This window comes from Mytilus edulis, chromosome 5 (assembly GCF_963676685.1).
Source record: "Mytilus edulis chromosome 5, xbMytEdul2.2, whole genome shotgun sequence".
In the NCBI taxonomy this organism is placed as follows: Eukaryota; Metazoa; Mollusca; class Bivalvia; order Mytilida; family Mytilidae; genus Mytilus; species Mytilus edulis.
The window spans coordinates 42,744,780-42,763,322 of record NC_092348.1 but is presented as its reverse complement, the minus strand read 5'-3'; the positions used below and the strand labels follow the sequence as shown (position 1 = coordinate 42,763,322).

Here is an 18,543-nt window from a genome sequence, read left to right as displayed (position 1 = left end):
TTTTTAGCCACAGCGTTGTCAGTCTATTTTCGATTTATAAGTTTTTAAGTGTTCCTCTTGTATCTTTCGCCCCCTGTGCTAAAATGGAATACGAAGTGATGTTTCCATTCTTGTCCTTACACTGCAGGGTGGCAGGTTTACTTTTGTACCACTATACTTTCTCATAATCTAACGCATTTAAATACATGGCAAATGTGTTTAATAAATAGTATTCATATAACTATTAATCATGATACATTTTGATCATGCATAGAAATATACATTGTATTTTAGAGAACAGTTGTGAAAAGCAGCAAAATGCAAATAGTAGCATGTTAACTATAAGGAACTCAGTGGTTCTCAATATAAAAAAAGAAGATGTGGTATGATTGCCAATGAGACAACTCTCCACAAGAGACCAAAGTGAGACAGAAATTTACAACTGTAGGTCAGCGTACGGCCTTCAACAATGAGCAAAGCTCATACCGCATAGTCTGCTATAAAAGGCTCCGATTTGACAATGTAATACAATTCAAACGAAAAACTAACGGCCTTATTTAAGTACAAAAAAATGAACGAAAAACACTGAATTACAGGCTCCTGACTTTGGACAGGCACATACAAACAGAATGTGGCGGGGTTAAATGAATGCATAAATTTGCATATTTGATAGTCTCTACATTTGGTATTGCTCTGTAAGTTTAATATATGTTTGTCGCTGATTATATTTTTAGAAGTTTTCTCGTCTCAAAAACTTTTGTTGTTGCCAGATATTTGGTTGTGTCTTAAATTTGTTTAAAACATAACAGACTCGCGGCGATTTTAAGAAAAATATACACTTCTATTGTGGAAGATCGTAAACTATGACGACCTTCACGTCTTTTCTATATGTGCCGTGTGTGGTCGGTTTAATATATCTACGGTGAAAGACACAGATATTATTTTATTCATTAAGGAAGTTCACTGCATGGTCTTCGTAAGTCTTTGCGCCGTCATAACTTCTTTAAGATTGTAAACAAAAAAGAAAAATAAGAGGCGGAACTTTCCAAGGGGACAGTCGAAGCGCAATAGCCGAGAGATAATCTCACAATGCTATGACAAAAGTACGAAAATCGACCAAAAGAAACACACTTCTTAGAAAATTAAAGACCAAGTAACACGAGCCCCACAAAGAATATGATTAGATGCGATCTCAACTCAGTGCTCTTGAATCAAATCCTGCTCAACTGGTGGTAGTGACACATTACTTTGAACCACACAGTTTCCAGTCTGTTTCAAAACACATATTTGAGCCTCTAGCTTTTTTGCATTACAGATATTTAAAAAAAAATCTTCTATATTTACTTGCCATGTTCTTTCTTATACCATTACATTTTGAAACAATTTTCATGTACCCCCATTCGTGAAAACTTTAATTACCAAATAAACTTCTTCCAATGTAGAATTGTTGGCAAGAATTGTTGACTAATAGTAAAGATTATCTGCAACGAAGAAAATATTTAAAGGTAGTCTAGGCTACAAGCGGATAAACGGCTTTCCACGACTACATTTAGAAGTATGCTAGTTTACCGTCCCTACCACTCTCCATGTTTCAAGGGAGAATTAAGCAATATATTATTCGGTAAAATCAAGATTACATTGATATCATCATTACATAAGATAATATACCATAAGTAGAATGCTCAGTTTAAAGAATTGTTTTGGTCGTTCGTTTTCTCGTTTGCATTGTTTCACATTTGTCATTTGGGGATCTTTGAAAGCTTGTCGTGTTGTATGTATTTTGCTAATTGCAGAAGTCTGAACGATGTACTATAGTTGCTAATTTCTACATGATGTGGTCTCTGATGAAGAGTTGTCTTATTGATAATCCTACCAAATCTTATTTATTTTCATGTTAAAGATTTTTATTGCAAAAATGTGTACGGTATTTTTATTTTAAGGCAAGAAAAAATCTGTTTTATTATATAGGTTACTTTCATAGAGTGTTAAAATCCCGGTCGAAGTTTTGACCCGTATTCAAAGTACTGACGTACTGTTAACTCTGTTTTAATAAGTGGTGATTGGTAAGTACGTTTAAAAGGCAAATGTGCTCAGAATTTATAGAAATGGTTCAAAAATTTGTTTTTATTTCTCTTGTTGAAACTAAAACAGATGATCTAGATAAGATAAATATTCCAGGATTTACTTTTCATCCGAAAAATAGAAAAAATATAGCAAGAGTTAAATCGGGGGGAATAGCTTTCGGCTATAAATCCCACTTGGAAAATTTTGTAAAGCCAGTTGAAAATTTCAGTAGTTTAGTATATTGGTGGAAAATTTCTTCCGATTTACTTAAAACTGACCAAGATGTCATGATAGGAAATATTTATATCCCTCCAGAAAATTCTGTATATAAGGTTCCTGATGCTTTAAATGAATAAGAAAAAGAATTTTAGAAATTTTCTGTAGAGTACAAGTATATACTTTAAATGGTAATTTTAATAGTAGAACTAGTCGAGATGTAGAATATATTGAAATTGTTCATAGTCAGCATGATATTGTTGATACTGATAATGTAGATATTTTAAACAATCTAGTTTTATATGACATGTCTAAAGTTAGATGTAGTATGGATACAAGTTAAAACTCTTATGGTAACATGTTGTTAGAAATGTGTAAAAACAATAATATAATTATCCTTAATGGTAGAGTTAATGGTGACAAAGAAGGCAAATTTACTTGCCGTCAGGCCAGTGTTGTTGATTATTTTATTTGTACTTATGATTGTCTATGTTTCGTTGTAAATATGTATGTTCAAGACTTTTCCAAGCTTTTCTCAGATGTCCACTCTCCGTTAATATTATCTTTAAATTTTGAAGATGGTATTGAGGAAGATGTGCATATTGCTGAGAACAGCATGGAAAATGCAAGAGAAGTAAAACGGGTACAAAAATGGGACGTTGAGAAAAAGAATGAATTCGTAGAATGTATCGATAAGGACAAAATTTCAGATTTGGTTGCCGAATTAGAATCAGTTGACAGTAACCTTTTATCTTAAGGCAAAATTAACGATGTAGTCGAAAAAATTAACAGCATATTATTGGATGCTGCAGATAATGTTCTAGGTACATATAGATGCTAGCCAAGGGAGTCGTACAGGGGAAAAAATGGCCAAAAAGGGGAACAAATCATGGTTTGATAAGCAATGTTGGAATAAGAGAAAGATTTACAGGGGAGCAAAGAGAAATTATAACAGTAATAGATCAGAAGCAAAAAGGGAAGAAATGAAAAAGAAAGAACGGGAATATAAACGCCAGATGGATAAATCGATGAGGGAATATAGAAAAAAAAATCAAAAACATATGAAAAACCTGAGGACAAAAAACCGAAGGAATATTGGAAAATTTTAACTAGGGGAGGGAAAAGAAATAAACCTAACATAGCATTAGATGTACTGTTTGATTTTTTAAAAAATTTAAATAACGCCGAGAATACAAATGATGTCATAACTGAGCCGAATGACATTCAAGGTGTAAATGAAGTTTTGAATTCAGAAATTACCGCAGATGAGATTATTAAGTGTATACGAGAAGGCCAGTGGCGATGATTTAATAATCAATGAATTTATTAAAAAAAAGCACATCACACTTTTTTATACCGTTTATGTGAAACTTTTTAATATGATTTTTGATTCTGGTACTTTGCCTGAAATATGGCTTATGTGAAATATCATACCTTTTTATAAAAACAAGGGTGACCAATCTGATCCCCAAAATTATAGACCAATTACTATACTCAGCTGCCTGGGAAAACTTTGCACATCTGTTATAAATTTTAGATTGAGTTCTTTCTTCGAGGATTATTTATTATTAAATGAAAACCAGGCTGGCTTCAGAAAAGGTTATTCCACAGTAGACAATATATTTGTTATTCACATATTATTTGAGTTGCTAAAGAGGAAAAAGAAGAAACTATGTTGTGCTTTCCTTGACTTTTCGAAAGCATTCGATACTGTTTGGCGGTCTGGTCTCTGGTCAAAACTTATAAAACATTCGATGAAGGGCATATCCAACAGTTTCAGGGGAGGTAATAACAAACGTAACCGTCGTCTATAGTTTGTATAACGTTATTGTCAACATGTACAATAATATCAAATCACGTATTCACTTTGGATCAGATCTTTCTGAATTTTTCTCTTGTTCAATTGGTGTTAGGCAGGGAGAGAATCTCTCTCCTTTGCTTTTTTCCATTTATCTCAACGATCTGGAATTGTTTTTACAGAATAATAATATAGAAGGTTTTTGCACTATCTCTGATGAGTTAGAAATAGAGTTAAATGTTTATTTAAAATTGTTTGTCATTTTATATGCTGACGATACTGTCTTAATGGCAGAATCTCAGATAGCTTTACAAAGACAACTGGACTTCTTATATGAATATTGTGAGTTATGGAAACTTAGAGTAAATGTGGAAAAAAGTAAGATTGTAATTTTTTCACAAATTAGACTACCGCAGAATATTGTTTTTAAGTATGATAATATAAAACTAGATATTGTGAGTGAATTTAATTATCTTGGTGTATTACTGTCTAGGTCAGGAAATTTTTCAAGAGCTAAAAAAAAGCAATGTGAAAAAGCAACACATGCTATGTACGATATTATTCGAAAAGGTAGAGTACATAATATGTCAATTGAATGCCAACTTGATCTATTTGATAAAATTGTTAAACCAATACTTCTGTATGGGTGTGAAGTCTGGGGTTTTAGGAATAATTCAATAATCGAGAGGGTTCATATTAAATTTTGTATCATATGCATATGTCGAATGGTTTTATCAATAGCAAAGCAAGCAGGGGCGTAGCTAGAAAGAAACGATGTTTGGGACCCTTTTATGCAGAATTTTTTTCTTCAGTTTTCGGTCATAGGACGGTTAAAAGAGGGGCTTTATGTAGATAGCACTTATAAAAAAAATATGAATGAAAAACTATCAATAAATCTTCTGAATAGAGTAATACATAAACAGCACATATTTGTGATACAGAATTTACTCAAAATTGTCCAAAATCTGCTCTTCGGGTCTAGGGAGAAACAAACTTCTCTATTACTTTAACTGTTAATATTCACACTGAAATCCCGATGAATATGCAGAAATGCTAGTAACTGTCGTTGTTCATTGTTGATCGTACATTTGTTTTCAACATACGTAGTACACTGATAGATCTCCATGGTAGCACTCGCGAGATGTTATAAACCATGCAGCGTACGTGTTCGGCATCGAGCGACCTCCCAATTGAATTCGTCAAAATTACATGCCAGGTCAGTTTTGTACTGTCTCAGACAATGCTGTTCGTTTGTTATAATTCTTACAACACGATGAAGCAGATACAGCGCAAAGAAGCGATTTTCTGATAATACTAAACGCGAATCCACTCTCCAGTTCCCTTACCATATGGTGTATGAACGCAAAAAATAATGAGACTGTTTTGGCGTGTTTGCAGGGTGATTGGCTCTGGTAGTCTGTCGACCACATCGCCTCGGCATATTTCAACGATATTATAGGGTTCTGATAATTATAATACCGATTGGTACATCTAATTCCAAACTGATGAACCGTACACTGTAAAATGTGCTCCAAAAACTACATGTCTTAGACTGAGTATTACAAATTCAAATCTTGTAAATGATACAAGTTACTGTCCGATTTTGTCATAATCTCCAATAAAACTTTTATTTTGAAACCAAATGCCGTTATTCAATGATATTTCATCAATTAAAAAAGTGACAACATAGGTGTTTCCTTTAACAATCTATAAATTTTTATTTTGCCATTTCAAGGTTTTTTGCATGCCGAATCGATGTGCACGCAACTGCGTGTTAGCGTATGGGGAGCTACGCGCCTGGGCCAAGGAAAACTCAAAACTGCAAAATTTTCGTAAGTGTCTTGATTGCTGTTCTTCATATAAACAACATTCTTCTAACACAGTAAATGATAAAACACTGTTGACACATTCCTGACAAATCCATTATAACTTATTGGCCGTCATCACGCAGAAAAAGAAAATTCATGAATATATTACGTTCAGATCTACTAAACATTTTAATGAAAATGATTTTGTCAATCACATATCACAGTGTTCATTTAATTGTGTATTAGAAATTGATGACCCCGAAGAAGCACTGTTGTCTTTTTTGAATATTTTTACTAAAATATTAAATCATCATGCTCCACTCATTAAAAAGAGAGTAAAACGTTTGTATCAAAATGAGTGGATGAATGATGAAATTCTAGATAGCATGAAAAAACGTGATTTTTATCATAAGAAAAAAGATATGTATAGTTATAGACTTTGGAGAAATAAAGTCAAATATCTCATCGAAAACTCTAAACAAAATTATTATACCAATATCATAGAACAAAAAAAGAGCAACAGCAGTAAATTATGGAAGCACCTACATACTGTCAGCGGTACCGACAATCATACCAGTATAAAAATCATAAGTGATTGTAACAATAAGGAAATTTTAGAACTAAAAGGCATTGCTGATGTTTTTAATGCTTATTTCACAAATATCACAGATAATCTTAATATAGATCAAAACATTAACAATTCTAGTAGTTGTTTTAACAAACTTGGTGATTTTATATCGGGTCATGTACCAGATGACGTGTATTTTTCTATACCACTTATGAGTTATGATTTTGTGTGTTTACAACTAAAAGCACTAGATGAATCAAAAGCAACAGGCCTTGATACCATAAGTGCAAAATTTTTAAAGATGTCTTCTCATGCTATTTCACTACCACTTTGTCATATTTTTAATTTGAGTATCAAAAAATGTATTTTTCTATCCTCATTTAAACTGGCAAAAGTCATACCAGTTTATAAGAACAAAGGCTCAAAACAGGATGTTTTTAATTATAGACCAATTGCAATTTTACCACTCATTTCTAAAATCCTTGAAAAACATGTGAAAACACACTTAGTAAAATATCTTAATAAATACAAGTTATTGTATAGAATGCAGTCAGGCTTTCGTGCAAACCATTCTTGTCAAACTGCTTTAACAGCTTTAATAGATAAATGGCTTAAAGCCATTGATGATGGCGATCTTGTTGGAGCAGTATTTCTAGATCTAGCAAAAGCCTTTGATCTTCTCAATCATGAACTGCTTATTCAAAAATTAAACAAATACAAATTATCTTATACTTCATTACGTTGGTTTACATCATATTTGGCTGACAGATATCAGAAAGTATCTATTTCAAATACATTATCAGACGTACAAAAACAAAAAACGGGTGTACCTCAAGGATCTGTATTAGGACCGGTGTTGTTTTTAATTTTTATTAATGATCTTCCTTTGCCTAATCCTAATCATAACACCGATTTATTTGCTGATGATAGCACCATATCAGTCATTGGACAAAACAAAAGTTGCATCAGTCAAAAACTTAATACGGTTTTACAAGATATTTTTCGCTGGTGTGATGACAATAAAATGGCTGTAAATGTATCTAAAACGAAAGCTATATGCATTGGATCTAAACAAAAGCTTTCCGCTACATCAAATGAAAACATTAATCTTGCTTTAAATGGACAACAAATTATAGAAAGTACATGTGAAAAAGTTCTAGGTGTTTTTATTGATGCATCTCTATCTTGGTCTTCTCATATCGATTATATAATAAAAAAAGTAAACTCTTCTTTAGCTTTACTAAAAAGGATAAAGAAATATTTAAATCATAAAGCTAGACAAATGTACTATAACGCTTACGTTTTACCTCACTTAGATTATTGTTGTTCAATATGGGGAAACTGTAATAACTTTCTATTAGATAGTTTACTAAAACTGCAAAAAAGGGCAGCAAGAATAATTTTAGACGAACATGATTACACCAAACCTTCAAGAGAATTATTTCACGAATGTAACATTGTGCCAATCACACAAAGAATACTTTATCACAAATCATTACTAATGTATAAGGCAAAACATGGCTTAGCTCCAGAATATATGTCCAGTCTTATTGTATCAGCTTCTGCAAACCAAAAATATAATACGAGATTTTCATCCTCAGATAATTTTATTATTCCAAAACCAAATACAGAGTTGTATAAGTCTAGTTTCTCGTACAATGGACCAAAAGTGTGGAATGCTCTTCCTAATTCAATAAAAAAAATCAAATACAGTATCCGAATTTAAACATAAATACAAATCTATGTACTTTTAACATTACCATCATATTTTTACTGTAATGCCATATCATAATTGTTTATTGTATTTTAAAATTGTACATAATCTTTATTTACCATTATTATTGATGCATTGTTTATTTGTAATGTAATTATTATTGTATTAAGAGAGCCTTATTGAAAATTGGTGTAATCCAAATGAGTTACTCTCTCTAAATAAAGATTATTATTATTATTATTATTATTATTATTATTATTATTATTATTATTATTATTATTATTATTATTATTATTATTATTATTATTATTATTATTATTATTATTATTATTATTATTATTATTATTATTATTATTATTATTATTATTATTATTATTATTATTATTATTATTATTATTATTATTATTATTATTATTATTATTATTATTATTATTATAGAGAATCGGAGAAAACTATGCGGCGGCGCTGCTGTCATACCTCGACGTCATAAATATCTCCAATGTCAACGTTATTGTTGAAGTATCGGCAATACACTGAAGCGGGATTCATTTTTAGAGGTCCTGTTCAGCTTTTTTGAAAGTTTGAAAAATCGAAACATAAGTCTGGTGAGTACTCTTATTCCACTTTATTTCAAGTCACGTGTTTTCCATCCAGTTATTTATTCAAAAGACAAGTTTGAAACTTGAAACCTGTTTTCAAGAAATTGTAGTATGATCTCTTATCAAGCAAAGACAATATATGTTTCACTGGTTCTTAACTTAACGTAAAACGTATTAGATTTTGATGAATTGGAAGAATTCATATTGCCTCAACAAATGATATATATAATACTATTTTGACTATATTTTTTTGTCACTGTTGGACTTGTAATGCAGGTTTTGACATTGCTTCTTGCAAACGCTAAATTAGCAAATGTGTTTTGGTAATAGCGTTATTACTACATGCAAAAAGTTTAGAATACAAAATATTTATAGAACAAAAACCGAAAAGACCCAGAACTGACAGAAACGATCACTTCGGTGAACGATTGGATTAGCCGGCGTTTCAATGATCTAAACCAACCTAAAAAATCCTCTTCAATTTATATACATTTTTCAGGTAGAACTATGAATAATCTATAATAGTAAACACATTCTAGATTGCATAATCCAGAAGATTTCAAAATTAAAAAAAAAAAAAAAAGGGAATGGATGATAGAAATTTTATGTTACATTAACTAACAGTTGGTTCAACAATTAATAGGTTTATAATGGCTATGTCCAATCAAGAAAAAGAAAAGGAACGCTTCTCTGTGTCTGGCTTTTGTGAGGCCATATTAAGTACAGCTGAATTTGAGTGTTCGCTTGAAGACATTCTAGACAAGAAGGCCGCTGAGGCAAAGAGGGCAGTCTGGAAAATGGAAATAAGTAGGTCATAGTATCAGATTCTAATATAATGTGGATAAGCCGGTCAATTGTCCAATAAATATATTCCTTTTGAGTCTGTCATTGTATTAAAACCTGCATTTTTTCCTTCAATTTTGTTAAGTGTTTCCTGTAGTACATGTATTTGTCTACGTTTGATAGTTTTCTCTTTCGTTTCAAATTAATTACACAATGATTGAAACACCTTCAGTCATCTATAGGTCAATATATGACCTTCAATAGCAGACAAAGGTCGTATACAATAGCACGAATATATGTCTCTCAAATTCGCGAAAAATCTATATTCGACAATCAAACAAGAGCGTAACATATGAACAGTTCAATTAATTCTTTTCCAACTTCATTTTTTCATTTAAAATTGATTATAATTCATAAATGAAATGAAATAGCATATTTTCCTCATTTGAAGATTTATTTGATTTATTTTAAAATAGAAAGAGAAAATAAGGTAGAGAAGAGATCAGAAAAAGATGAAAGTATGAATATAGAAGAAAAAAGATCAGAAATAGATGTTGATATATCAACAGAGCAAAGACGGGGTAATTTTTCTTTGATATTTTTGCCGATATATCGCTGTAACGTTTGCTGGTTGAGTATCTCTAAAAAAAGTGTATCTGGTTGCTTATGAAAAAAATACGAAGATGTGGTATATGGTTTCCAATGAGACGAATTTCCACAAGAGACAAAATGACATAAAAATTCAAAACTGTATGTCACAGTACGGCCTTTAATAATGAGTAAAACTCATACCGCTTAGTCAGTGTTTCTATTTGGGAAAGTTTATCAAATTTTCTTCACTGAATATGACAATTCTATCAAAATAAGAAAAAAAGCTTTCCTATTATCTCAGATGTAAGTTTTCATTTTTAACTTTAAGTTCGTTGTTATAACTGCTGGAACTAATAAAACAAAATGCCGAGAGAAAAAGCAAGTAATGTGAATATTTTTTTCTTTCTAGAAATGATTATAACAAAGCCGATCCACGTGCATAGAATTGGAGATAACCCATTGAAGAATGCCGTCGGACATGCCAATAAGGTACACTAGAAAATTAAGGGGACATTAGTATGGTGTAGGGGTTAAAGATGATAAGAATTCAATGTTATATTCTAAGTGGAACAGTGTTTTCATTGCTGTTTAAATATTCACAGTGAGTTGATGGCCAATGGGTCAATGTACTCACCTCTGACAGCAAGACCCAAAAACCCATTTTTTATTTACAGCTAATTTCCTAATGCTTGTAGAGTAAAACTTTGGTTGGCTTGCTTGCTCTGTTTGTATAAATGTTTACTCAAGCTTTGTATTTAAAATTGATATATTTAACTTGAACAATATTTATAAGCATAGTAAATCCGTATACTTTATTTAAATGGAGTGGACGTTATTCCATATTAAATTATACAATACTCAATAAAAGCAAGCAAGCTAACCAAAGTATTGCTCTACATGCATTAGGAAATTAGCTGTAAATAAATTGTAATCTTGAAATATACTCTACCCTTCTGAATTTGCTTTGGTTAAACAGGTAGGTGGACGTGCCTAGTTTATTATTTTCTAAATAGTAGAAATTAAAGTTCTTCCATTTATAAAGCCAAATTAAGATTGATTTCTTTGTGTTCGTATGCTAGTGGGTTTCTGATGGTTATATTGAAAATCACGGTATTTTTAAAGGGTCATTTGAATTTTATGTATGTCATTATTCTTGATTAAATTAACAAATTGTTTCTTTTTTTTTTTGCCATTTTGATAAAAAAAATATTACTAAGCTCTTCGTTTTGAACCGTATTTTGAAATTTATCTTAAATGAGTTATCAAAATGTTTGCAACGTTTTCAATATCAAATTAACTTATGTTGTATAATCATTATAGGATCCAGTCCAGAATTCTGAATCTAAAAGATCAATTAATGACAAAGAAACGATGAAGGACGAAAAGAAAAGGAAAAGAGAAATGAAGAAAGAAGAAAAATTACTGGAGAAAAAAGCCAAAGAAGAAGAACAGAATGTTAAAGCACAATATAAAGCAATCGACAAGAGTAATAAAAAATACTCAAAAGATGTCAAGTCAACAATGAAGAAGGAAGAAAAGAGGAAAGTACAGATGAAAAAGATGGGTGAAAAAGCACAAAGGATGTTGGAAAAAGGTATTTCATAAATATGTCTACCTTTTTCAGTCTTTTCCTTACTTCCTTAACGAATATTGATGGTTGCCATTGACGTTCTGACTTCAACATTCACGTGCCAAACAATAAGAGAAGTGAACAAATTTCTTATTCAATTATCATATTTCACATTTTTATGATATTATTGATAGAAATTAATTGGTTAATTCAGATTTCCAAGCACTTAAAAAAACAGGAATAATTTGTGTTACATTTTGCAATTTTATTAGGTATATCTTGATAATTTCGGTTACAAGAGAGTAAAACGTTGACACGCAAATTTCGTATCAACACTGCCAAAAAGTAGAAGATTGCACTGAATTAAAAACATTGAAATTCTACATCTATGTTTATCTTTACAGAAATGAAGAAGATCGAGATAGAAAGAGTAAAAGATGAAAAGAAGAAACTAGTCCAAGCTATTGATGTTGCGAAGGAAAAACAAAATGATTCGAAAATAGTCAAAACAAATGAGGAGACAGAGAAAAACGAAGACGAAAACATGAACAAGGATCAAACTATCAATGTTGATGGGGGAAAACAAAATGATTCAGAGAATACACAGAAAGAGGCAGGGACGATTAAAGAAAGGAAAACTAACTGCGATGTCATTGAAAAGGATGAAAGAAAAGAAAATGACAAAAAAGACGCAAAAGACATTGATATCAGTACCAACAATCCTATAAAGAAAACCAGATTAGCTGCAAGAATCAGTGGATTCTTCCGATCCTTATCGTGTATCAAAGAAGAGAAGAAAAGCAAAGATGTATGATGATGAACTGTTGTTATTTATTTTTATATTTTTTACGTATCATTTTCTTAATAAAAAGTCAAAATCATTGTTATTTAGCCTTGAAAAACCTGTTTTATTTTTAGACTTTAATTTACCTTCAATCTATTATTTATTATAGTCAGCTAAAAAAGGCCCCGACATACTTTATGTAAAGCAATTAAACGAGAAAACTAACGGCCTTATGATGTACAAAAAATGAACAAAAAACAAATATGTTGAAGACCGTACCTTGACCTATAATAGTTTACTTTTATAAATTGTGGAGAATTTGATGGAGAGTTGTCTCATTGGCACTCATACCACATCTTCCTATATCTATGTAGCACATCAACAAACGATAATCATTGAATAAAGGGCTCCTGACTTGGGACAGGCACTTACAACCAGAATGTGGCGAGGTTAAACATGTAAGCGGGATCGCAAACACTCCCTAACCTTGGACAGTGGTGTAATAGTAAAACACAAGAATGAACTATAAAAATCTGTAGAAAAATGCTTAACTCATCAGATGGATACGAATAGAAAAACATCTAACAAAACACAGAGTGGACTTGGCCGGCTAGCTGTAGATCCCAACAACAAAAAAATACTAAGTACAATCAGAGAGTACAGTACTCGCACTTACTAACTAAGACTAAAAACTAAATACATACCCGCTTTTAGCTCATCTGGCCCAAAGGGCCAAGTGAGCTTTTCTCATCACTTGGCGTCCGTCGTCGTATGTCGTCGTTCGTCCGTCGTCGTATGTCGTCGTTCGTCGTCGTTAACTTTTACAAAAACTTCTCCTCTGAAACTACTCGACCAAATTTACTAAACTTGGCCACAATCATCATTGGGGTATCTAGTTTAAAACTTGTGTCCGGTGACCCGCCAAACCAACCAAGATGGCCGCCATGGCTAAAAATAGAACATCGGGGTAAAATGTATATTTTGGCTTATAACTCTGAAACCAAAGCATTTAGAGCAAATCTGACACGTGGTAAATTGTTTATTAAGTGAAGATCTATCTGCCCTGAAATTTTCAGATGAATCGGACAATGGGTTGTTGGGTTGCTGCCCCTGAATTGGTAATTTTAAGGAAATTTTGTCCGTTTTCGATTATTATCTTGAAAATTTTTATATATAGAGATAAACTGTAAACAGCAATAATGTTCAGCAAAGTAAGATCTACAAATAAGTCAACATCATCAAAATGGTCAGTTGACCCCTTAAGGAGTTATTTCCCTTAACAGTCATTTTTTACCAATTTTTCGTAAATATTTATAATCTTTTACAAAAATCTGCTCATCTGAAACTACTGGACCAAATTTAACCAAACTTTGCCACAATCATCATTAGGTTATCTAGTTTACAAATGTGTGCGGTGACCCGGCCAACCAACCAAAATGGCCGACATAGCTAAAAATAGAACATAGGTGTAAAATGTAGATTTGGCTTATAACTCTGAAACCAATTAGCATTTAAATCAAATGTTACAAGGGGTTAACTTGTAAATTTTGTAAAATATTACTTGGAGTAAAAAAGTCTACTCCTGATTTTATGATTTATGGTGAATTGGGAAGATATCCCTTAGATATTTCAATTAAGTTACGAATGATAAACTATTGGTCCAAGTTGGTAACCGGAAAACCTGACAAATTGCCTTTTATTTTGTATAACTTAGCAACTGCCAAATATGGTACAAATATTTTATGGTTAAAACAAGCCAAATCAATTTTAGACACGTGTGGCTTGTCATATGTATGGGACAATATCTTTTTTTGTAAATAAAACATGGCTACATGTAACCATCAAACAGAATTTAATAGATTAATTCAAACAAAAATGGCTAGCAAGCCTACAGGAATCACCAAAAGCATTAAATTATCGTTTATTTAAAGATACTTTGGAGTTTGAGAAATATTTAAATATTTTGGATGACAGGCAAATATCCTTATTTCTTTAATTTATAACTTTGAACATGAAATTTCCAATAGAAACTGGAAGATGGCAAAACATAGAAAGAGAAAACAGAAAATGTGTATTGTGTAATTCAGATGCCATTGGTGATGAATACCATTACATTTTTAATTGTTCAGCTTTTGATAACTGTAGAAAACAATGTATTGCATTTTACTATAGAAATAGACCAAACATATTGAAGTTTTATGACTTACATGTAATGAATTCAAAAAAATGTACAGAACTGAACGAACTATGTTAACTTATTAAGGAGATCAATAACAAATTGAACTTTTCTTGGTGAACAAATGTGAATGCCTCTATCTACTTTCGTACATTATTTATTTATGTAATTGTATTGAAATATGTATAATTATCTCTATACCTTTGTAAATTGGTTTGTGAGAATAAAGATATATACATCTAACCTTGGAGTCAACAGCGTGTGTTACATTGTCCAAATTGCGTTCGCCTATGCTAAATCGAATGAAGGAATTTGTTAAAGTAAATTGAACTATAATTATTTAAAAGAAATGTGGCTTTGAGTTTTTTATGGACTAGAGTCCCCGTGACGAGTTTGAACTCGAATACAAATCATTAGAGGAAAATAAATTCCGACGATTTGAACTGCAATGGTAGAAATATGCCGATCGTTGGTTCCATTGTAGAGATAAGCTGTTCTTATATAAATTGATTAAAACAGTGCCTCATAAAAAAAACCATGTGTAATTTTCAAAAAAATCTTTTTGTTTTCTCGTTTGAATTGTTTTACATTGTCATATTGGGGCCTTTTATTGCTGACCATGCGGTATGGGCTTTGCTCATTGTTGAAGGCCGTACGGTGACCTATAGTTGTTAATGTATGTGTCATTTTGGTCTCTTGTTGACAGTTGTCTCATTGGCAATCATACCACATCTTCTTTTTTATATTTCAATTTTCACTAAAATCACAGTTAGCGAGAAGAAATATCTATAGTCACACTTAAATTGACGCCCAGATACAAAGAGTGCATGCTCAGATCCAATCATTTTGGGAGAGGGGTTCAAAACTGAGGGAAAAAAGGGGTTCCAATCCCGGACCCTCCATAATTGTATATCGGTTATGAGTGTTCTTTGGTGCTAAACATTACTACAAAATCATGCAAAATCTGCCACTGAATTGAATGGAAATTAATATGATGTTTTCTGGGGTTTTTTTTTTTTTAAATTTTATTTTTATTTGAGACTACTTGGACACTGTTTTATACTTTTTTCCATTCTAAATTCCAGAAATTTTCGACAACTCTCTGATTTTTGGGCTCTCCATGATGAGTGCTTAAAAAACACCTCATCATTCTTCCAAACACTGTATGTGGTTTGCAAGGAAAACGTTTGCTTGTTAAAACAACAGTATTAAAAGTACTGCCATATACTTTTTATTCCGTTTATCAAGCTGAGAATATGAATGACTGGAAAATTTACGACAGGTATTCATATAGTCCATATACCGGTATCACATACCGCTTTAGATTACCCCCGTTTTTTTTGTAGTAAGTGCATGTTTCTGAGTCCTTTTTTGTTTGTTTGTTTTGTATATTTTGTTTGTCTTTTATTTATTTTTCGTGTTTTGCAATGGCGTTATCACATTGTCATCGACTTATCTATTTGTAAAAAAAGAAGATGAGGTATGATTGCCAAAGAGACAACCATCTATTAAAATCAAATACTAGTATGACATGCATTAACAATCGACAACCACCGAACTAAGGACTCCTGACTTGGGACAGACACATACATTATATGGCGTGGTTCAAATAATTTGCTGGCTATGCCGTTTGTCAAACCCTTCCGCTAAACAGGGACAGTGGTGTGGCAGTACTGTTGTACAACATAAGAACAAACCAGAAAAATCAGCTGACAAGGGATTAATTAACTCATCAGCTAGAAACAAAGCAGAAAACATCTAGAGAAACCACAGACCGGACGTGACAGTGTATCTTTACATCTCACCACAAAAAAGATACATTGTAAAGTTGAGATCTGAGAGTTCAGTCTCGCTTATTTGAATCTAATAGCAAACTATACAATAAATCATGTACCTGAGACGATTTTTTTTTTTTTAGTCAATAGTACTCCATTTAACTCATTCAATTCATTTAGGTACTATAATCATATCTTGTAATTGTGTTCAAAGGGACTTTTTATTATGAAAACAGTTGAAAAGAAATACCAAGTGATGAAAATTCTTAGATCTCACAGTGGGCATTAGGGTTTGCTATGCTTAACTATTTAGCTTGCTTAATACAAAGCAGACTAGAAAAACGGACTTAATGCGTCAATGAAATACATCTCACCAAAGGATATCTAAATGTTACTCAAAATGTAACTTTTAAAAGAAGTCAGAGGACAGTCAGTGAGTTACTATACCTGATATCTCCATCATTGAAATGGCTTATCATTAAGAACAGGGTCACTAAACTAGGATAGTCCGTGAAAATATAGGTACTTGGGGACAGGACACGTACCTATATATGCATGAAGATGGTTGAAATGATCGAATTATATGAATTATAGCCTAGGACAGATGTTGTGACGGGAATTTCTCCGTCAATTGTTGTGACGGGATTTTCTGATGTTTTTGTTGTGTTAATGTTAAATTCCCAGGGAGGTCACTTGTTAAGATGGTATTATGGTTGTCTTCGGTGGTTTCTAAATTAAAAGACATGGTGTTGATTTGCCTCCTCTCGTTTGCTCAGTTCTCCTACGGTTCTTGTAGGTAGAATGATGTCTGGACATCTGGGACTACATGTCGTTGTTGTGGACTGGCTTGGCAGCGAGGGTGGGACTCGCGCCTTCTTACCCTTTTTAATGAAATAAATAAGACAACTCAATTTGCTGGTTGGAACAAGGATTGTAATGTAATGTAATGTAATGTAATGTTTCTTTTCTTTTTGATCGTAAAATATTACAGTGCATAAATCATACAGATTAACAATAAGGTTATCATTTGACAATAACAAATATATTTCTATTTCAAATATTGCTCGAATTAAACTTATTATATTTATTGAATTATTTCCTATTAATTTGCAATTAATTTATTTCATTTAATTACTTTAAGTAACATTATAACTTACCTTTTTAATGAAATAAATAAGACAACTCAATTTGCTGGTTGGAACAAGGATTGTAATGTAATGTAATGTACAGGCAGTAGACTTATATTTGCTTTTATAGTCACTACTCATTACCCGACATTCTTGTTCCCCAGACAAGATTGAGCTTCTTGGAATGTGTTGCCAAAACATTTATTGCTTCATAATATGCAAATTATATTTATTTGTTTTTGAAAAGCATTTGGACTTTTATTTCTTAAACTAAATAGAATAATATTTTTGGAAGAATTTCAATTTCTGATCTTTATAATAATTGATAATTAAAGATTTGTTAAATTCTAATTAATATCTTGTGTACGTCAATCTTCGTATCTAAACTTTTTGATTGGTTATTAATACAATCTTGTGTGCCTAAATGTATTACTGAATATTCATGATGCTGTAGTATCTACACATTCTGTGAATATGGTTATAACCTTGGATGTAATATAAATGCGACATACATCTGTCCGTCGACCTAGCAACCTTCTAAACGCGTGCCAAATAACTAATGAGGTTCTTGACTTGTACTATTTTTGCTTAACATGAAGATAATGCTTGTTATTCGCTATCTTCTTTATGTGTTTTCTTCTTACTTTGTTTTCCTATATCAACGAATCATTTGACATTTATATTATCTTTTACTTCGAACTATATTAATTACCTATAAACCTATATTTTTGTTTAAATAAAATCTATTTTATTTCAATTTCTAATTATTTCTAAAAACGTCCTAAATCCTTTCATAACACAGACACTTAATTTAGTATAGAAAGTCCCTGCCTAGGATCTTAAAGTAGCTTGATGAATACTAGGGCTAGTCAATATAATCATGATCCCTAGGTGTGTGTATATATCTTTAATTCTCCAGTGTACTTTATAAAAATAAAATATGACAGATGTCAGGTTTGCCAAAAAAACCAACCATCCAGTCGGACATCCA

The 18,543-nt window shown here is 31.7% G+C and overlaps 1 protein-coding gene across 2 annotated transcripts; it reads left to right on the top strand.

Annotated features, from left to right (window-relative positions):
* Positions 1-8,634: 8,634 nt before the first annotated feature.
* LOC139523723 (glutamic acid-rich protein-like) lies at positions 8,635-12,577 on the top strand. 2 transcript variants are annotated; one of them, XM_071317957.1, is made up of 6 exons: positions 8,635-8,752; positions 9,390-9,553; positions 10,006-10,110; positions 10,530-10,609; positions 11,441-11,714; positions 12,095-12,577. In XM_071317957.1, the coding sequence occupies exons 2-6, from the start codon at positions 9,397-9,399 to the stop codon at positions 12,502-12,504; spliced, it is 1,026 nt and encodes a 341-aa protein (XP_071174058.1). In that variant the 5' UTR covers positions 8,635-8,752; positions 9,390-9,396; the 3' UTR covers positions 12,505-12,577. The 2 variants fall into 2 exon arrangements, with proteins under 2 accessions (XP_071174058.1, XP_071174059.1); XM_071317958.1 differs by lacking the exon at positions 9,390-9,553 and having other exon boundaries at positions 8,651-8,752.
* Positions 12,578-18,543: the final 5,966 nt, after the last annotated feature.